Consider the following 22835-nt stretch of genomic DNA (forward strand, 5'->3'; position numbering starts at 1 on the left):
GGCGCCGCCTGCCCGCGCTCCGGCAGTATCGGCAGCGCTCCGGCAGTGTGAGCTGCAGTTCTGTCATCCGGGGGCGAGACAGACAGAGCCCGGCCCCGATCGTGCGGGACCGAGCCTCCCGGCGGCCTTCGGCAACATGCACTGGCAGCTGGGTCAGGGAAGTTCAGCCTGGGGCTCACGGCAGCCGCGGGCACGCTCAGGACCAGGCCGCAGCGAAAAGTCACCTGGCAGGGAACTAAATGTAACATCGCCGCTGTGTGCGACACGGGGGGTGCCTGGCACTCTCAAAACAAGTGTTTGTTCAACACTGGGTGTGCATTATGAAAGTACACTTCCAACGTGGATTTATTCTGCAGCTAGATTTGTCCTTATGTAGCAAATAGATGGTAAACATAATAATCATCAGCAGATATTTAAACCCTAGTGTGACTCCACTGCCTCTCTTCCCCCATGATCTCCATGGTAAAGAGCCGACACTTTTGGAATGGAAAGGATGTGCTTCTCACTTGCCAAGGTTTTTCTCCTGTTGGTACTATTATTGTGGGCATTACCTAAAATATATTTCAGTGGTATACACCACTGACAGGTGGAGTAGCATATAATTGCTGTATGTGATCCTTGATGAAGGTGTCTGGCATGGAGAACTGGCAGTTCCTTTCTTGAGGGAAATTTTCCATCATCACAAAGGTATTGCTATGGCATACCAGAAAACAGCAGCAGCCTTCATTACCTTTGCCATTATTATGGTAACAAAATAGTGGATACCACAGAAAGACTGCTGTGGGGGGAAAAAAAAAAAAAAAAAAAAAAAAAAAAAAAAAAAAAAAAAGAGTATGGAGAGTGTAGTTTAAAAAGTATATGACTCAGTGTCAATATCTAGCTTGTATTTTTTTTTGTTAACATATCTTTGTTGCTGGACACAAGCTTGTAAATTTAAGTCTCTAATAAGTCTGGTGATTGAGGAAAGTAGAAAAATAGAGTAAGTGTTGTCCAAAATGCAGCTTTTTCCTGTGCCCTTAATGCAAATAAATTAATTATTTTCATATAGCAGTTTTGTGCTTCACTACTCTTGCATTTCTCTGGCAGCAAAATCAAGTCCTTACCTTTGCACAAAAGGAAGGATCAGGGCTGGAAGGGAGAGCAGAAACCCCAGGTGCTGGAGTAGGCTTTGATGGTGTGAAGAGGCATCATGAGGCAGACTAGCAGGTAGAATCCAGACCCCAATCAGTTCCTGAGGTGTATGAGATGAGCTTATTTACTTGGGTGTCACAGAGACTGCAGCACTGCTTCTTTTCTTTGCCTCTCCAATGCACTTCACAGAAAGTTTCATCGCCTTTCACACCATGCAGTTATCTGCATTTCTTAGCCCCACTGTTATATGCATGAAGTGGCAATTAACTTCACTTTTCAAAGCTTACTGATTTTCAGAAGGTTGCAGAAAATGCTACCCTGTGATAATAGCCTCAGCCTTATATTAATGATGAATTTTTTAAGTGAACTTTGTTTCCTCCCTGAATAGGTTTAACTGTCAGGTTTTCGTATCTCATACTAACCACAAAATGGATTTATGAGCCTGCAACTGAGAAAGTTTTCTCTGCAGGTAATAGTACCTTGTATTCTGCCTGGTGGGAGAAAGTAGAGACTAGGAATTAAAGCAGTGGTTGTGGACAAGAGGCCTGCAGTTAAAACTGGTATTTAATACTGTGATGAACAGGGATTGGCTCAATCCATTCCAGGGTCTATGATTTTTCCTACTGTGACTCTGGAGATTCTCTTGGCTTTCATGACAGAAAATGGAGTCCTGCTCTGTAATAAGAGTTACAATGATGAGGCAGAGCTTTACAAAACCACCATCATTAACTAGAGTGTCTGCACTTCTCCAGTCCTGCCAATCTGGGTCATAATCCACTAAGTGAAGGCGCATTTTAAATAGAAACTCTTTCCTTCACAGCTAAGAAAAGAACTGGCAGCAGCCTACAGAACAAAAAGTACCTGTCTGTAAGTTCAAAAACAGGCCTTATGAGTTTGCTGTGTGGTGGTGTCTCAGCCTTCTGTTGGTAGAATTTTGATGTGCTAAATAAATGATGTGGTGGTGTTTTGTAATGGAGTGAAATAATAACTATTTTGAGCTTATTTCAGAGGAATTACAGCTAGTCCCATTGTGATTGTATTACCACAGTGGAACTGTAATCCACGTGTGGATTTTTCTTATCCTAAAATGAATGGATTTTTTCCTGTTTTATAAATTGCATAATGAATTTAAATTAAACTGCAGAGAAGTGATAGAGAGGAAGGTAAAACAGAGTCACTCTTACAAATACTTGATAAAAGCACAGTATTAAAGTCACACTCTGTTGCTTTTTTCTGGTGGAAAATTACAACAGTATGAGTTAAAGAACTCCCAGTTTTGTACTGCTCATCATCTGAGTTTTCAAGCCTATAGCTGCAGTGCTCATATGTGCAAGCCATGGAGAATGTACCACTCACTTTTAATCAGAACATTTTATCACCTTATACCCATACACATTCACCCACTAGGCACAGTGTAGATAGAAGTGAAAGACCAAGATACATCAAGAGCAAAGTGCTAAGATATTGTTATGTCTTGGGATTTCTGTGTTTACCCACTCATTCCATGTGTTTGGAGTTTGAAAAAATGTTTAAAGACTTCTTTATTAAAAAAAAAAAATGGGGGTGGCAAGGAACAGAGCAGTCCTATAGCAACTACGTAGATCATGAACAGAAACTTGTGAGGGAGTAAAGACTAATAAAGATCTGGACAGTCTGGTTCTTCTCAGTTTCTTGTTTGCCTGACAATTTTTGATGGCAATATGCTGCTCTTTCCAAGGGCATCACAGAATCAGGGACAGCTCTCCACAAGCCCTGCTACAGCACTGGCAGAGCAGATCCAGTTAAGATGAGCATATATGGACAGCTGCTCTTGGTCTTACAAATGCAGAAGACATCTGTATTTAGGCTGCTTGGCAGAAGAAGATCCCAGTGTTTTCAAACAATTACACAAAGCAGAAACATTCAGCCTTAGAATGTTGAAGGGGGGGTTTCTATATTAGAGTTGAAAGGAGTGAATGCCCAGCCTTGCCATTTTTCTGTCTGTGTAACAAGGCCATTTTTGTAGAGAGGTAACATACACAATCCAGTTGATGAAGTAAAGAGAATTAAGAGACCCCCTGTGGGCAAAACCCAGTCTCCAATAAAAATATATATTTTAAAAACACTGGTCAATTATTAGCCAAGCTGCTGGTGCATTAGTACTCTCTATGAAGTAACCTTTGGCTGATGGACCTGTCCCCTTTGACACTGAAGCCTGAAGACACCTCTTCTACCAGCCAATCCCCTGAGCACTGGGGTTGGAATCACGGGCAGTCTGCTCACAGAAAAATCTCTCAGGCAAAAGTTTCATAGGTGGTGGATGATGGAGCTTCTTGTGAATGTAAGAAAATGGATAGAAGAAAACAAAACTGCTTTTTTGCCACCTGTTTGCAATAAGCTTATGTAAGTAAATGAAAATTTATTTTTTTTACAGTTATTAGATATACAAATATTCCTAGCTATTAGAGAAAGCTGCAACAATGCATACATGTAAAGATTAATAAGGAACTCTAGTTCCTCTCAGGCTGCAGCCAGAGTGCTGTTCTAAAGAACAGAAAGCGAGTGCAACTTATTTGGAATAACTCAGCAGAAGCTGCAAAGATCAACTTGAATACAAGATACTTGCCTCAAATCAAAGGTGCTTGTGAAAAGGAGACGGAGGGAAGAGAATTTGTCAGGCTCTGTGACAACAAACTCCTAGAAATCAGAGGAGATGACATCACATCCATAACCAAATTACAACCTGAAGTAGTTAATGATGCTGAAAACCATTCCAACATCACAAAGGAGTCAAAACTGCAGGAGCAATCAAAATCAGAAGGATATATCACTGAAAAACAAGGAGAAAGGAAGGGCAGAGGTATCAGAGGATCAGATTTCCAGAGCATTTCCAGATCTGTCAAGGCAGGAGGGTAGGGAGCCTGAAGGGACAGTTTACAGAAGTTTGCAGTATTCTGAATGAGACAGCTAATTAAAGGAAAAAAAGTGTGGGCATTATGCAGTTTTATGTACATCATGCATATTCTCTGTGTCAAAGCTTGTGAACAAATTCCAATGTAAGTTATCCAATGTGCGTCAAAATACTGGGGATTTCTTTTGTCAGTTGAGGAGAAAGTATTTGTCAAGAACTCTGTATGCAGAAAGCTTTCATTAGAAAGTATTCTCTCTAAGGAGTGATATAGAGCCAGATTTTATAAAGAAATTAAAACAACATTTTCTTAACTTAAAAAAAAAACAAACTTCCTTTGCAATTTTAATATTTTAAAAACATAAAAAAATATGCCTCTTGCCCTACCCTTAAGTGCTATCTCTAATGAAAAGCTGAATGGGCAGTAATCTATCAGTGATATTAGTTTCCATTCACAGGTGCAAGGGTTACTTTTCAAAGCAATTTATCCAAGACAAAGAAAAGGTAAAGAATACTGCCATGTCTGTGTTGAAATACAGCTGTATATAGAACTGAAAAATTATGAAACTTGAATCACTGCAAGTGTTCCCATTTCTTTAATTTCCAAAATGGATTTAGGAAGCATTTTATGAAGCATATTCATTTCTGAAGCTTACCAATGATAATGGGAAAGTTTTAGCATTTTACATATATAGAATATTTGTGTTTCTTTCTGTATCAGTACAATGAACATTTTTTTGGTTCTACTGCACTGTTCTGTGCTGCTTCCTAGTAGTTCTGTGTAAACCTTGAGTAAATCTGGAATGTGACATCTATCATAGATTTTTGCCCATAAACATTTTAAGAAGTTACAGTGAAATGCTAATCATTTTTTGTGATAAAAATTGCATAGTTTAAAACAAAATCCATTTTCCAACATGGTTTTAGCATGGATTCTGAGTTTACCACCACCTGCATCTGGTGCTACCCTAAATGGTTTTTAGGATTTTCCAAAAGGTTTTAGGTGATTTTCCAAGAAGCAACTAACATTTTTCAAAGGCTTGATCTTTATGTGCTGAGTAGAGATGTATAAGGCAATCTTCTTGCTGTGTCCTACTGCTTCATTGCAAGGCAACCACCTCAAAATTTAAGTAACTTAAAAACTTTGCTTCAAGGGAGAACTAACAGTTAAAACTAGGTCTCACAGCAAATCTGTAGGGCTTTTGGTATCTAAAGTTATTACAGCTTTCAGGCTTTTATAACACTGTGTTCTATACATTTGAGAGGATCACAATTTTTAAACACCTATTTGGGATTGCAACAGAAAAGTCCAATTCCTGAATTACTGCCTCTTCAGAATTTTGCCAAAGTCAGGAAAGTGATACATCTAATTAAATTGCAGCTGACATTGTATTTTAATGACACTATCTTGCAAGTTTAAATGCTTTTAAACTTAAACAGTGAACAATTAGTGCAAAAATCAATCCCCTTGACTAATTTCTACAGGTACTTCTAAAGTTCTTCTGAATTTCAAAATATGATGCTTACCAAAAGGACAACTACGTGTGGTCATGGACTATCTGATTCTTTGTGGTCTTATAGTGTTTTTAAAGGATTACCTGCTGGTACCATTTTATTGAAGTGGATAAGAAAAGAAATGTAACAGCATAGAAAACTTAATAGTCCATTAGTTAGCTCCTCATTCTAACAATAGCACAATCAAGTCATTTTCTCATCCCTGAAAACTTTAAAATACTCTTAACTGCATTTTGGCAGTCTTAACTGAAACTGCTTTTCTTTGTTATGATATTTCTCCTTAACTTTAAGCAACTGTGTTAACCAGTAAACTTTATTTAGCAAGATGGACAAACTTACCTAGTGGAGTTTCTGCTCATATTTCATAGCTAGAATCTTTGGATGATACCAGTATTTGTTCATGATTGAATGATTAACCCGTGGCCTGTTTATTATATAAAGCCCAGGTAATTCTATGACATAACAGAATTAATTGTAGATTTGCCCATTTAAGAAGTCAAGCAGTAATTGTTCTAAAGCAATATTTTCACTTTTGCTTTGTGAACTAATAACGAAACCAAGTGTTTATTTAAAAAAATAACCCATTTTAACAGTAGACTACAAGATACCCACAGATTGCCTCTCTCTTATTTTATTCACTTATTTATTCTATTTTGTTCATTATTATCTGTATTGTTGCTGTTTGGGTCATCCTGCCCTTCTTTAGTAGTAGTGTTCATTAATGCAGAAGCATTGCAGTGTATTGTTGAAAATGAATATTAAATCTGCGTGGTACAAGCAATTTGGATTTCAGTTCCTTATTTTATGATGCAGATATGAAGCCCAGTGCTGTAAAATATATAGCTTCCTATGGAGAGAGCAGTCAATTCTAATTCTTTAGTTTTGTTTGACCAACTAATTTGTCACTGTTACTTGTTATGTCTGCTTTACTAGTCCCTACTTGTTGGTCATTGTAATTTAAATACTCTTCACAGAAAAAGTAGCAATGGTAGCAGATTGAATATATATGTGCAACCACTCAGAACAGCCTCTCTCAATTAAGGTGCTGACACAGGGATGTGTTGTTGTTCCCTGTGTTTCAGGGGATCATGGCCCTGCTGGCTCCATGTTACTGCCCAGAACCTCCTCATTGGAAAATAGAAGTTAACACACCTCAAACAGCAGAAGAACCAATTTTGATTCACACTTTACTGGCCTGATTTTGAGGGCTTTTTAAATGTAATAAAATCTGCTATCTTACCTTTTTATTACCTTACCTATTTATTATTATTTATTAGATAACTGGGGCAATAGGCATTCCTTGTGATACCTGAAAGGAATGCTCATTGGGGCTCTTAAGAGGGGTAGAGTTAAGAAATGGCCTGGAGTCCCCTTTTCGGAAATAGCCACAACCACAAAGAAACCATTGTAATGTTGTTTCAGCTTAGCAAAACCAGTATGAGCAGAACCAAAATTCGCTAGCAATTCCTACCATCAGTATCTTTGGTAATTCTACCAATGGGGGCAGGAGTATGGTTTTTTTTTTACCTTTATTAACTTTTAAGAGTTTCACCTTTACATAATCAGCTCAGGTTGAAAAGCCTTTTTTTCTAGTTCCTGTCTCATAGGTAACATTCTTTATCTTTTCAGTTCAAAGCTCTTTCCACAGCTGGCAGCTAATGTTGTCCTCTTTTCATAGCTGGAGGCACTGAAACACCAGGAGGGAGGTAGTTGGCCTCAGGTTATCCAACAGGACAGTGCCAGAGCAGAGGGATGCATCCAAGGTCTTATAAGTCCTTGTGCTAGCTGTTGTTTTTCACTCAATATTGTTTCATTGACTCACTGTCCTAAAGAATAAAAAAAAAAAATAAATAAATGAAATAACATAATGAATAGAGATATGTCACTTTCTTTTCTAGGCATCGCTATCAATTAAATGTGATGTTTGTTGGAGGGCCAAATGAAAGGAAGGATTATCATATTGAAGAAGGAGAAGAGGTAACCTATAGGTTGTTTATATTATTCTGATTTAATTTATCTATAATGATTAAATGCAGCTACTTTTGAAGCTACAGATGAGCAATGCCTGGCTCAGAGATGTTGTATTTAGTGATCTATTCATAGGCTTAAACAGAATCATTCACAAGAACCATAAATCATGTTTGCATTTTGTTTGAAATAAGCACGAGATGAGATCTGTTCTGCTGTAATTCATTTCCAACAGGAAACTAGAGAAAGTGTTCTGACACATCAAAATGTCTTATTTCAACATTTTGGAGTAGAACTTTAGGAAGGTAATGATATTTTTTAAGCAATATTTTGTTGCAGAAGGTAGAGCTGTATTTCAAAAATAACTTTGACATTCAAAAATCAAAAATATTTTAATTCACTAGAAATTACTTACTTTTGTGATCTTCATGAAAATCATCAGCTTTTCAGCTTTCATTTGAGTTCAGAAAGTTAGAGAATAGAGTATTTAAATATTTTTCAAATCTTTCCCCTGTGCTCAAAGCAATTCCACTGGTGACTCAAAGCCATTCCAACTTTGAGTTGTGAGTAGCCATTGCACCAATGTAGTATGGAGGAAGGAGTAGAAACTTAACAAAATTCTAACAATTTACGCCTTCTTTATTTGCTGCTTTTTCTTGGGGTTGCTTGCTTGTCCTGGGGACTTATCCACTACTGGCTCTGAAAGAGTCCTAAGGGAAAGTGTTTACTAGAGGCCTGGAAGTAAGGGTGGTGGGATGGAGACAATTTGCCTTGCTTCTCAGCAGAATAATTTAACTTCATTTCATTCCAATGACATCTGGCAACCTAATTTTAAGTACCTTTGGAAACTCAATCCTAAGCATCTACATAGTTTAAGGCAGAAGTGGGTCAAGTTTTAATAAATCCTTTCGAAGAGAAAGAAAAATTAATTTACTTACCATTGAATCATTTCTCCCCAAACTCACCCCAGCATTTCAGAAGAGCCTTCATTGATTTCCTGTTCTGACTGTGCCATGCAGGTGTGTGTAGTCCTTACAGACTGTGGAAGAGCAGATGCTGAGTTATCCTGATTCCCACCTGTGTTGGATTGTCACCATCTCCCAGCCCACCTGTGGCTGTGGGCACAGGCACATCCATCACATGCCAGGTTACCAACACACTCCACTGTGTCCCTTCTCATGGGCTGTGCAGGGAGAGCTCTGGCAGCACCCAGGACCAGGCCATCAGGCTGCTTGGGACTCCTTAAAAGGAAAGTTAGGCTGATTTAATTTAACTTTTTTTTTTTTCCATGTTGCAAGATATTCCTGTATTTGTAAATAACTTAGCCTACCCTTTTGTAAACTCTTTATATGATTTCTCAGTAATATAAAAAGATAGCCGTATCTATAAAGGCATAATTTTTAATTTACTGTTGCATACCGATGTTATTGCTAACTCAAGTGGAAACTAGGTTTTTTAAGTATCAGTACATGCTCATTTACATGGTAAGCTTCCCACAATTACTCAGAAACCAGAAATGGAAACATAACAACCCTATCACATAGGAAAATTGGCAATACACACATCAGAAACATTATCAGTTATGTACCAGTTTGACATATGGGCCAATTTCATTCAGTTTTGTGAAAATACATTTTAGTTATTCATTGCAGTTTACCATAGCTTTTTATCAGACACATTTGCACCTTCCTGTGATCTAACTTAGAACCATGTTTCTCATTAGAGAAGAATTGTGAAGTAGAGAGTATCCTAGCAAAAGGGCATATTCCTAAATTAGATTTGGGATTAAAAAAAACACGATTCAAAGCCATGTTCAGCTCATTATTTTGTCAGAAAAAGGGTAATTTATAGCTCTGGGTGATAATTTGAAGACAGACTATATAGACATACTGTCAGCAGGCCAAATCACAAATGCAAAAACCCACAAATCCTTCAGGCACATTTAGCTGATGCTGTTCTACTGTGAGTATTCCCAAGGAGCGTTGGTTTGGAGTGAAAGTTTAATTTAGGATTATTTATATCTGTCCACTTGCTGTCTTGTGCCTGTTGTCACACAGTTTATGGAGTGTCCTGTGTCACAACTTGCACTTGAAAGCCTGCAGTTCACAGCAGCAAAGGGTTGGCACACACTGATAAGGGCTGAGGAGCATCCTCCTGTTCCTGAGCTGCTCTCTGCTGGTGCCATTAACATGAAGGTGTTCAGGAAGATTAGTTTTGACTAGCTAATTAGGAGAAAGAAAAAAATTTGAACTCTTTTCAAAGCCTTTTAGAATTGTCTCCTGAACAGCTATTTAGGCTAAAATGGCAGCTAGTCTAGCACAACTTCTTTCCTCCTCTCAACAAACAGGTATTTCCTAAATAACTCTTATCTTTTGTTCCTTCTTAGTTTTCTCTATAGTGCTTCACTACCTTAAATTTCTGTGCACTACTTCTTTACCACCTTTCTGCACACAAAGAGTCTTATACCTGAGACATTGTTTTCCATTGGACAGGTGTTTAAAGAGAAAAATCAAGCAGATAAACCATTCACAGTCTTTAGCTGGAATTTACCAGCAAGTCATATTCATTCTTATTTCTAAAGTTCCCTTTTGCTCCCTTCTCCATCAAAATAGAGGTAGAGGCAACAAACATCTACTCGGACATTCTCTGCCTCTAAATCAGACTAATTTGAAATTAAATAAAAAAAATGAAAAATGAAACTGCTTTGGGAAATGCATCTTTTGTTGGAACATGGCAAAAATATGCTGTGAAAATGAACTTATATAATAATACTGAAGGAACTTTCAAGGAAGTGTTTGTCCTACATAATGAGTTCTAAGGGTTTCATATGAATCGTTATTCTGATGTGCCTCATTTGTCAAGACAGATTTGGGTTCCATGGACTAGTGAGTACAATTCTTGTGTAGTCAACTTGATGAGGCCACTGTGAAAGTTTCTGTGGCAGCCCTGATGAGATCACAGAATCACTAAGATTGGAAAACACTTCCAAGATCATTGAGTCCAACCTTTGGCTGAACATCAGGTTGACACCTGGACTATGGCACTGAGTATCATGCCCAGTTGTTTCTGAATGCCACCACTTCCATGGGCAGCCATTTCAATGCCTGACAACGTTTTTCATGAAGAAATTCTTTCTACTGTGCAACCCAAGCCTCCCCTGGCACAGCTTGAAACTATCTCCTCTTGTGCTCAACCTTTTGCAGCTATGGCGTAGCAGGTACCAGGGAACAGTCCTTAACATATCTTTGTCTTGGATTTTTCATCACACCATAGCATTTCTCACAATAAGAGTTTCAGTGTTAACATAGCCTACAGGCTTCATGGTGTATTTACTGCATTTTTACTTACTTGTAAAGCCTGAGGTAGGGAAAATAAACCTTTCAAAGAAATAAGTGAAAACTCAAGGGGGCTGTATATTTTGGAGAAAGGTAATGACAGAGAAAGCCCACGATCATAACAAAGCCTAGCTCTAGTAAAAGGATTTCAGAATTTATTTACTACATTGTGTGGGCTGCTTTGGGGGAAAGTGAGATATGCTAACAGCTAAATCTAGGATCACAGAAGTAGTTAGGCTGCTCTCTCTTTACCCACCTCAGTCCACCACTTACACACAAATCTCAACTGACATTGATTTAGCTGATTGATTTCTTAACAATTTACATTCTGATGTTCAGTCTGCATAAAACTGCAGTTCCATGCAGAGAAATTCAGCCTTTCATCTACCACCTGCAACACATTTGCATTGGCACAAACCCTGCTTGGATTTATAAGTCCCATTTCTCATTGTACTGTATTCTATCCTAAGTTTCTGCTCTCAGCATCTAGGTTGTTTCCTACGGATAGAGCCATCTAATTATTACTCCATAGCAGTCCTAAAGAGAACTCTCAAAGAAGGAGTCTCCCTTCCTTTGATCCTCTTAATGAATCTCTTCAGCTTCTTCTAGCACATTCACATGGTCTGAGATATAACTTCATGCTTTGAAGCATGATACAGTTTTGAGGTCACATCTGCCACAACTCATCTGAGTTTTCTGACCTGAGTTTTGATTTTTCTCTCTCACTCTCACACAGACAGCACAATTAAGACTTGGCTCCAGTTTCTGACAGATTATCTGCTAAATGAAGCCTGACCCCTTCTAGTGTGTGCTGCTCTCCAGTCAGCATGCTCTTGAGAAACTTTCTCCTATGAGATCAATTTGCCCTTTGCATTTTATAAGGATAGTGGATATCTGAGAACAAGGGGAAAGTGGGGCTAGCTGAGCATTCCCTTAGGTTGTTTTGTGGTGCTAATATCCCAAATAAATCTGAGAAGCTGAATCACAATGAAGCAAGAGAAACATTTTTGCTTCTTTACATTTAAAAAACCCCACATTTATCTGGAAAAGATAAATGCATTTTGCATCAGAAGGAGATTGTATCTTCAGAAATAATTTTGCTGCATAAGATTGTTGGGATGAGATTTGGCTAGTACTCAGGTTTCACAGATGACATGGAAATGAAAAGAGGGAAATAAAAAAAACAAACCACACCAAAAACCCTCAATATAGTTTTTTCTACCTTCCTCATCTATTTGTCTTGCGGACTTCTAATGGCTGAAAAATACTTGTGATGAGAAAGGGAGAAAATTGTTTTTCTGTACTCAAATAGATCAGTCACCACTGAAGTCTGGAGAACACTCAGGCTCTACTCCCACATCAGAATTTGATTTGATCTGCAAATTAATTTAGTACATAACCATATGACAAGAAATAAAAGCCAGGATATACCGAGCCAGATCCTAATCCCAGAAGTGGATGAGCAATCCCAAATTCCATTTTTAGATGCAGTCAGAACTCAAAGTATCCTTCTAATTGCAGTTCTCTTTAGAGGTCTGTAAATAAGCTGTCAGCTATCAAAGCCCTCATGGAGCTCTGGGTTCCTGTGTCTAGGCAGAGATTGATATCAAAGGTGGATTAAATTAAATTACATACATCGCTGTACATAAAATAAAACAGACTTGTGGGTATTTTAGTTAGTCAGTACAGACCAATTACAAATCCTGTATTCTTCCACTACTAGATGCTTCTTTGTTTACTCTGCTAGGATACACATACCTGGATGAATGAACAATTCTCACCATGCTAATAGAATGAGGATGTTAGTGTTCTTTTAAGGTGGTATCCACATGCTCTACTACCCTGTTGAAATTTCTGTCAAAGACAAGCAGCTTCAGCAATGCTTCCACTGATGACAACAGTGAATTCCTACCTCTGTGCATCTCCTCCTCTTGCTTCCAGAAATGCCACCATAATTTATTCTATAATTATTCATAATTGAATGAAATATCCCTGTACAGACTTGAGACTGATTCAGCACTGGCCACGCTGCCTTCCCCTGCAGGTTTGAAGCATGATCAATAAGGGTGAAGCAGACTAAGGAAGGAGGATGTACTTCTCCTACAGCAAAGAAAATTTAAGGAAAATTAAATCAATAAAAAATTGTCTCTGACTTAAGGTGTTATTATTTGAGTTTCATAGGTATATCTGCAGTTTTAATGATCATATTGAGCAATGTTATGAAATAATGTTATGCTTGGGGCAAAGAAGTCTTCTAGGTGGCTCATAACTTCTAGAGGTAAAGTGAGCATTAATAAAGGAGGTGTTTTTAGCATAATCATAATGAGAAGATACCACCTAGTAAGCAAACAACTAAACAAAATGCTGAAGTCTAGAGAAGGAGAAGAGAAAATGAAGAAGATACAATAATAAATAAATCAGCACATTTAGTAAGAAAGGATTAAAAAAATGGTGAACATCCTTTGTTCCCTCCTTGAGATATTTTTCACCCAGAAAGACAAAATTCATACCCAGTTGTGAGCCATTATGCAGTAGCAATATACAAATCTAGGGTTTTCTACAAGAAGAGATACACATTTCACATAATGAGAGGCCTTGTCATTTGTAAGATGCTAATAGAGCAGAAATATTGCATATTTCCTCAGTTGTTAGTACTGCTGGGGAGAATGGATACTAGATTATTCCAATAAGAACAGTACATCTGGGACAACTTATATTTTCAAGTGGTATGAACTATTGACTTACTATCCTATCTATATGGGCATATATATTTGTATATATATATATATATAGATAGATACACACACCCGATTTTTCTAACTCAGGTCTTGATTTTTCTTTTCCAAGAGAGATTTACAAAAATGCTAGATTTGCCCAAAAGGCAAAAGTCAGTCAGTATTTAGAGAAAATAAGTTTCCAACAAAAAGACAGAGCTGTGTTGCCAATTTGGCCTCTGAAATGGGCGTGGACTGTAACTCACTGAGATATTAAGTAGCTGACAGTTTCCTTGATAAAAAGTTCAGGTTATGTTATAAGCAAGGCAGTAGATTCAATAATTGCTGCCACTTGTATTAATCACAGTTACATCAGATGATTTATGGATGACTGAAGCACTCAGGCAATTTAAAAGAAAAAAGTTTTGAAGAATAGACATAATTTACAGTGAAAGGTACTATTTAAATTCAGTCATGAAAACGCTTTCATTGACAATATGTAGCCCACGTTATTCCTCCTCTCCCACTGCAAAACAATTATTTTAATTCATAACTTACTGTTTATCATCTTTCCTTATGACTGTGATGCTTCACCTCTGAAGTGGATCTGACATCCTCTCTCAAGTTTTTCATTTCCAGAAGGGTTGCTCAGCTGCATGATTCTTGTCAGAAACAGGATAAACTCTGCCTCTGTTGTCCCTTCCCTCAGCTGCAGGTCCTGTGCATGTGTTCAGTAACAGCTGCCCCATAGCTGCAGGGGAAATGACACTCCAAAGCTCAAGATTTCCAAAATGATACTTGTGTTTCAGCATTATCAGTGCCATATGATCCATCTAGGTCATAGAGTCCTAGATGAATCTTCTAAGAGCTGAAGGAGGAGAGGTCATTTCTCCACTCAGATTGCTCTCTGTCGTGCAGGGAGCAGTTGGCCCTGCCCAGAGGAAGCAGAGGTTCTGTAGAGTTGGGTGCTGCCCTTCAGAAATGCCAAAAGTCAGAAAAAGGAACACAGGGAAATGGACTGCAATGAGGATTAGTGGCCCAGCACTGTGGCCTTCTAAACAAGAGTTATAATTTACCTGTAGTGTTGTCCCATGGCACAAGGTGAATTTTTCACTCATGTAAAATCTCTCAGAATGAGCTTTTTTTTTCCAGTGTATCTTCAGTTCTCCCTATTGTTTTATTCTCTCTCATGTTCACAAAGGTGTTTCTTCAATTCCAGGGGGCATGCATTAATATTTCAAAAGTCTTTCAGAAATAATAACGATTAAAAAATTGATTAGACTTTTCTAATGATGGAAAGAGTTCTGTTCAGGGGGTTTGCATGTTTCAGTGGTTTCTTCTTTACCCTATTTTATTTTTCATTTTGATGAAATTGTAGTGAGTTGCTATAAATAAGGGGGTTTTTTCAGTTATAGTTCCAACTTTTACTCATGTTTCAGACTACTTCAGCTGCACTAGCACTTCTGGTTCTAGATGTGATAAAGCGAACATGGAAAGTGAGTGACTTTTGGAACTACTGTTGCTCTGCATTGCATAAAAATGAAGAGGAGTGTGCCCATTATTTCAGGTCAAAGATACAGATCTGCTTTCAGATTGTAGCACAGTTCTGTCATGAAACACAGAGGACCTGAGCAGCTCAGAGCCCCCACAAAGCAGACCTGGTTTTTGTCTGAAAACAGCCATAGAAAGGTCACCAAAGATAGAATTTTGGGTTCAGTGGTTCTGTCCTTATATTCACTTTGAATGTAACCCTTTTACATACACAGTGGGAAGAGCACCAGCTGCTGCTGGATTTGAGGGTATCCACAAAAGTAAAGCAGAACAGTTTCCAAATGGGCAATCCTTCCCAAATGAGAAAATGCCATTAAAAAATTGAAAAAGTACACCAAAAAAAAAAAAAAAAAAAACAAAAACCCTGTATGTGCATATTTGGAGGTTATTTGAAAAAATGACATTTAATTTGATTGATTAAAGCCCCTGCTACATCTGAAATTAAGCTTTCTATATTGTGTAATTAATGAATGCTTGAACTGTAATGTTGTTCCCTGCAAAAACTAATTCCAAGGGTAAAACCAGGATAGTGGAATTCCACTAGGTCCAGAGGATAGTTCTATATGCAGTTGCAGACCTCTTGGATAGATTGCTAATTCTTAGTAAGATAACAGAAATCATACATGTTCTGTAACATTTTTTATATCAACAGATATTAGAAGCCTGCTATCATTAGAAAAAAATCTGCAAGTTGCTTGTAACTGCAAGTTGAATGGATTTATACATGTATTCTTTTCATAGAGAATATAAAATACAGAATGTTTTGGAGTAGCTGCCTTAATGCTATTTTTCTTATTTCTTCAGCTTTTTTACCAGGTTCAAGGAGATATGTGTTTAAAGATAATAGAAAATGGGAGACAAAAAGACGTTGTCATCCGAGAGGGGGAGGTAAAACAGGATTGTTTTTCTGTTACAGTTATAACATATTTATGTTAAATGATTGTTTTATGTGTTATTTAGAAAACAAATTATCCCTTCTGTGAAAGAGATGGCAGCAGGATTTATTATTTATTAGAAAAAAAAAAAAGTGTGAATGGAGTATTAAAAATTTCAAGTAAGTAATAGGAAACTACCATAAACTGCATTCCACATTTGACTGTTTCAATAACATAAAAATACCCCTGAACATCTGGGGTACCTCTTCAGACAGTCAAGAATACTGAGAGAACTTCTTGTTCCCCTGCATTGCATGGGAACTGCCATGTTAATTCAGTTGGATTAATCTTTTATTTACACCTTGCCAGGCACACACCACTCACCCACACCATTAAGCAAACTGCCTAAACTGAGGAATTTAAATGATTCATGTATTTTCAGCCTTTTTTAGTCCTCACAGCTAGCCTTTCCAACCATCACAGTAGGACAGCTTTAAAAGAGCTGCTTACAAATAAAATGTATCCAATTTTTCTTTATAGCAGAACACTTGCTAAAGCATAGATTCCAGTGCTTTTTCTGAGAGCATGAATAGATACTGGCTGTTACTACGAGTTAGATGTGCTACAACTGCCACTCATGGTTATTGACACAAGCTTGGACTGCACTCAAGTCTTTGAAAGGATTATTAGGTGTAGTGGAGACAGCCTTTAAAGTGGAAGACATGTTAAACCCAATAGCTTAGTGCCATTAAAAGCATTGCAACTTTTTCAGTTACAAAACAGAGCTGCATTTTCCAACTACAAGGTTTTGGTATTACACTTCCCACTGAAGGAGCACACCCAGCTGAGATCTCAGCATGTAAGAGAAGCACTAATGAAAAGGAGCACACAATGCTTGGTGCAAAGACTAGCACTGCTAAGGCATCATCATTAGCTCTGTTTTGTAGGCAGAGGAACTGTAATGACTGCCCAGCCTTAGCAGAAACATCTGTACTGGTGAATGCAGGCTTAGCAACTTGCTGCTCAGGTAGCTGCTAGGAAAGGGTTTATTTTCAAGCTTGAGAAATAGACTTCTCCTGATCACATGTTGCCTATTCACTTTGTCATTTGCATGAAGAAATAGCCCCTCATACTTGTTAATTATTTCTGGAGAGAATAGCACTCCTCACCATGCAATCAAAGGTGTTCACTGTGTTGGGAGGATGCATGTGGCTGATTAGTTTAGACATTTTATTGAGCAGACAAAAAAACCCTGCTTTTTATTTCTATTTCAATTACTCAGAAATTGCAGTAAGTTTATAAATTTCAGATGAGTAATTGGTTAGATTTTCATTTTAATTGTGTCTAGCAATGATGACCAAACCAGACGGAGAGAACTCGACTGCCATCAAGGCAGTGCTGATTGCAGTCACTGTGTAATCATTCACAGAGAAGCAACAGTCTTTGCAGGGCTGTGGGTACCACAGTGCATGCAGCTGCAAAGGAGCAACACAGGATCAACAAAAAGTAGGGGAGAAGTGGGGCAAAGAGCAGATTTTGCAGGTTGAGGGGCAGGAAAAGGACAATGCAAAAAACACTTCCTGGCACTGATGCTGATTTCTTTTAACAGATGTTCCTGCTACCTGCCAGGATACCTCACTCTCCTCAGAGATATGAAAACACTGTGGGGCTTGTGGTCGAGAGGGAAAGATTAAAAACAGAAATTGATGGGCTAAGGTGAAGTATAAACTATTGACTAATCTGTTAGAATTCATAACATAAACTAATTTTTCATATCAATACAATGCAGTGTTTACATTTCCTGGTAATTTTGTACTGATTCTATCCATACATCTATTTATCTACACACACATAAACAGAGATCTCATTTAGCATTTGCTTTAGTTAAACAAGGACCATATTGAAACTTCTTAAATACATGTTGTGGTTATAGCAATCTCCTTATGTACTACCTACTGCTATTGCCTTAAGTTTTGAAAAATAACTCAGAGCTCTCTAATAACCCAAATAATATTTTTTTATCAGCTCAGGCAAGCAGAATATTAATTCCTTTGTAAGCACTGAAAGAAAAAAGATGAAGAGCAGCTTTCTCATCAAGTGTGTGGGAAGCTGAAAACAAATTCAATTTTCTCACCACTAGTACCTCTACAGTGTACATACCTCTGCCTAGTTTTTATTACCTTTTGAGAAAAACATCTTCATGTAAGTGAGTGGTTTACTTTGTATTCTAGAGGGAGCAGGACTAAGCTTTGTCTTGTGTCCATGCAGAGTTCACAAGGTCACAACAGTGTAACATTAGCAAATCTAGAAAAACTGTCTTGGTATTAACCAGAGATGACAGACTAAGCAGAATTTATAGCTGTTCATATAATCTGTGCAGATTTAAAACTGCAATGATATCTGTAAAGCTGTTCCTGTCCTTTCACCTGCAGTTTGATTGTTGCATGGGTAGTGTCACAGCAGGAAAATTGCAAGTGTGCAGAGCTAGAAAGAATTACTTTTTCATTCCAAGGAAAAAGGCTAGAGAAATAAACTAAGAGACAATTCAAGATAAGAAATTCATATTATTAAATTCCAAGCTAGAAACAAGTCCAGTTCATTTAAAGTATTGTTTATCTATGCACTTCTCTTTTTTCCCTTTCACTAACAATCTGTAGATTGTGTGGACTTACATTATTTAAAAGATACTTTGTGCTAGAAAAAAATTGTCCTGTGATTTAGATAAAAAAGTTTATTATTAATATATAAGAAAGCTTAAATAGTAAAGTAAATTACTTAAAAGTAAAACAACCAACCATGTGAAGTCTGTGAATGGTATTAGAGAGAGAAATGCTGAATGCCTTTAGGAATCTAGACTGGTCTGGAGATGCACACTCCAATATAGGCATACTCATGTGGAGAAGCTAAACTAAAAGCTACCTTTTGGCTTGCAGGTGAAAATTAACACATCCTCAATTCAAAATATCTAATCAGATGCCTGAAAATAAATCAGAGGTTTTTAGTGCCCTTATTTTCACACTGATGTGCTGAATAAAGACACTTGAAGTTTTGGAAGTGAACAATCTCGTTATGCTTTTGAACCTGCTTTCCCTCTGTGTGCTCCTGGGAGAAAGGGGAATTTCCAATCAGAACCTCTCATGTTCTCATACTTTTTTCAATACCAGCCACCTGCAGCAAAGACTGCACAAGAGGAAATCATAATGCACTTTGAAGTCTGCTGACTCAAGGTCTAATACTGTGTTACTGTTCCATTATTTATTATGTCTACAAACCTTAGTCATAAATCAGAGCCCCCAGCATGCTGATTACTGCACAAGTGAAGAATAAGTAGCCTGCCCCAGTGTTCCAGCCTAAGTAATGAATACATGTCTTGTGCTATGAGAAAAATGATCTAGTTAATCTTAATTCTATGGCAAATAAGTACAAAACCAAAAAAGTTTTATATTAGTCATACTGTTGGATACTTTGTTTCACCAAACAAGACATTTTTAGCTTCTGTTCTCTGTAGAGTGCCTATGTTCAGAATTTGTGCTGGCAGCACTGCTTTTTCTATATTGGAGGTATACACTCTCTTCAGTGTATCCTCTTATTGCAAAATTTGAGGAGCCAGGGAACTATTAGAAAATTTATGGACAATATATGTATAAATATATAAGACAGACATGAACATACAGATGTGCACAGGATAATGACATAAGTTTTGTTTTCCTCTTCAGACATACATTCCAGTAACTTTAACCTAATTGACACACGAGACCTTTTTAAAAACATTGACAATATGAGTGACAGGACTGGAGCATCATTGCTTGCCCAGTATTTTACAAATCTGAGTGTAAATTCTCTATTTGCCATCCCATAGATTGTTTCCATACAGCAACCTCGATTTGTTGACCTCACCAAAGTATATTTATTTGTTAAGACAAAAAATTGACACAAGTGAAACACTAAATTCCTTTTCAGAGGGGTGACTCAAACACTTCCTAAATCTATATAGCTGAAAACCATCTATTTTTCACAAACAAGTCCATAAGCCACCTTGTTTTCTTATCAGCCCCTGCACGGGCATTAAGCAAGCTGACTCTATCAAATATGGATATTTATGTCATAGCTGCATGGAAGCTGATACTGGAAATGATATTTGGATCCAGGTTTTTTTGCAGTAACTACATCCAAGGTGAAAGTTATTGATCCCAAGTGATTATAGCAGCAACCATTTCCAGGATGAAATTTGGAAAAGTTGCTGAAGGAATTTGATGACTTTACTTGTGACTGATCAACAGAACTACAAGGCAAACTCCACAGAAGTTTGAGCACCCCACCCACCAAGTCAACTAACCAGGGAAACAGAAAGCTTTCCCAAATAACCATTCCTCAACATGAAGTACACCAGGCAGCTATTTTCTTCAAAAGACTGAAACTGCCTGATCACAGTTAGTTAATAAAAGGATTGACTGATGTGTTTACTTTGTCAGATACTATGTTGGAGAATCAACTGATGTCCTCTTTGAAAAGTGGTTTCACTGTGAAGATCTCGGCACTCAACTTATACCAATAATTAAAGAGTAAGCTTTTTACTTTGTAAATTAAAAAAAAAATTGAAATTATATTGTAGATCTTTGTCAGTCTTTGGCTTACATCATTAGTTTGCTATTTATGCTGCATTTTACATAGACTAGTTAAAAGCTAATTGCTGCTCTATAAGTTTTAAATTGTGTTTTGTATGCCACAAATTCATCAAATCAGATTTTTTAAAAAGTGAGAAATCAAGAATTTTGCACATCCATCTGGAACACAACTTTTTTAACCAATAAACTTAGTAGCACACTGCTTCTAAGTGCAAAAAGGATTGAGTGAAAAATTAACACTGCTTAATGCTAGGTTATCAAGGTAAGCCACTAAACTGCTTTAAGGCTTCTTGCACTCTTGCTTTAATCTAAATACTTTTAATTGATATTATTTATGCATGGACTTTGGCAAATTTGGTAGAGAGCTACTTTCTAGGAAACGTAAATGTCATTATCTAACCAGTTTGTTAAATGCTTGCTAAAGGTGAACAAGGGAAGTGTTTAGTGGCATTAATCTTGTCTTTCAGATAAATCCTCTGTCAGTAAAATAGGTACAGTTTTGCATATGTGTGATAGTAGCTGAGGATTTGACTCATGCATTATCAGCACAAAACTTACTGGCCAGTATTACTGCCTAGTCTTTATTAACCTACAGAACATGACTTTTTTACTTTTGTTTAAATGTTCATTGTTCCAGGTTTTTCAATTCAAGGCAATATAAAACTGGAAAACCAAACCCAGGTAATGCAAATTAATTTCAGAATTAGAGCAATTGCTGATTGAAGAGCAATGATTCTCACCACATAAAATGAGTATCTTTTTCTTTCTGATTAAAGTAAATTAAAGTTACTTTGGGAAGTAATTCCTTTCATTATCCCCAATCACAAGGAAATTCCATATACACAATTACCAACAGCATCTGCTTTGGTCATGTGATGCCATCATACCCACCTGTCAGGTAACTGAATTAGTGTGAAATGCAAGTATGCCTATCTTTCTGTGCCTTTCAAGTCTTATACTAACAAAATTTCACTTCTGACAGACCACAGAGATTTTTGCAAGTAGAATTAATGTACTTTATACCTACTTGTACTCCTTTACCTGTAACTATACACTGTGATCTACTCTTGGGAAAAGTAGAGAAAAGCCAGATGATTTTAGTTCCCATAGGGTCTGATCTGTTTAACATTTTATTTCCATGCTGTCTTGCCAAATTTTTTCTCTGTTGTAGATAGTAATTACGAAGTCCACACTGGAACAGATACTCCAGTTGTAAGTCCATTTAAATTGTTGGAAAGAGACATAGAACAGAGAAAGTGACTTCTAGAAAGCAAAGTTATTAGTTTTGGCTTTAGGAGTCAGATCTGTCAAAGATGATGGCTGTTTTCTGCATGGCAACAAAAGCCTCAATTGCAAGGATATTGCAACAGCACCTTCAGTGGGAAGTTTGTTTTGCTGAAATCTTACAATCCTCCTGGCCCGCAGCTTCACATGACCACCCAGCATGTACATGATCCATTGCTATTGATTACCATAAACTATGGCCAAAATACCACCTTTGTGTCTTAATTATGTACAGAAGACCACACTATAAAACTATTTCTGTACCTGCAGGAGCAGTCTCTATAGACTATTTGGAAGTGCTTTAGTTAGGTGCAACCTGGTCTGTTCTGCTGCTAGAACTACCTGGAAAGTCTCCATGACATTACCAGGTTCTTCATTGACACGTGAAAAATCATCATAAAAACAACAGAAGCTGCCTGTGTAATCTCCTGTGTAATCTTCCTTCCTGCAGAGTTCCTACACCAGTTAGCCAAATGCTAACTGGTTCAGTCAAATCCCACTGCCCAGCTAGGTTTGTCATTTCAAATCTCTCTGCTGTCTCACTGTGCTGGCAGCTGAGGGACATCCTGCACCAATCAAGAAATGTATGTATGGCTCAGGTGAACTGCACCCTGCCATGCAACTCTTAACCAACTTGAATGCCATCCTCCAGTCACACTCAAAACTTGAATTCCATAACTCGTCACAAGATAAATTTTAGTTTCCCCACTCTAAAAGGTTTTTTTGAACCGCCTGTCCTTAATCTCCACATAAATTCCTAAATATCTTAAGATGATTGTTACGAATTACTCTAAGAGAGACAAAAGTTCCCACAAAACATTGCAAATCTATCCCATTTTTCAGCTTGATAGTCACCATAAAAAAGTCAGTCAACCATCCCAATCAATAACAGAACAAAACTCTTAGTCAAATTCTAAAATTGGGTTAAGCTGTTTTTTGCATGATCATCA

At 37.5% G+C, this 22835-nt stretch overlaps 1 protein-coding gene and 1 long non-coding RNA gene across 2 annotated transcripts in view; one reads left to right on the forward strand and one right to left on the reverse strand.

The window, feature by feature from the left end:
- Positions 1-3349: 3349 nt before the first annotated feature.
- Positions 3350-22835, forward strand: part of HAAO (3-hydroxyanthranilate 3,4-dioxygenase) — a 33004-nt gene continuing 13518 nt past the window's right edge. Inside the window, exons 1-6 of the mRNA XM_079298593.1 lie at positions 3350-3513; positions 7432-7510; positions 15906-15989; positions 17586-17692; positions 20449-20538; positions 21239-21282. Of these exons, the coding sequence (XP_079154719.1) occupies positions 3431-3513; positions 7432-7510; positions 15906-15989; positions 17586-17692; positions 20449-20538; positions 21239-21282 (487 nt within the window). The 5' untranslated portion in view covers positions 3350-3430. The remainder of the gene's footprint in view (positions 3514-7431; positions 7511-15905; positions 15990-17585; positions 17693-20448; positions 20539-21238; positions 21283-22835) is intronic.
- On the reverse strand, positions 12483-14376 carry LOC306798421. Its single transcript, XR_013773340.1, has 2 exons — positions 14109-14376; positions 12483-12936 (listed from the first exon to the last, which is right to left on the reverse strand). It is a non-coding gene; the product is annotated as an uncharacterized lncRNA (long non-coding RNA).

Source organism: Erithacus rubecula (assembly GCF_903797595.1).
Source record: "Erithacus rubecula genome assembly, chromosome: 2".
In the NCBI taxonomy this organism is placed as follows: domain Eukaryota; kingdom Metazoa; phylum Chordata; class Aves; order Passeriformes; family Muscicapidae; genus Erithacus; species Erithacus rubecula.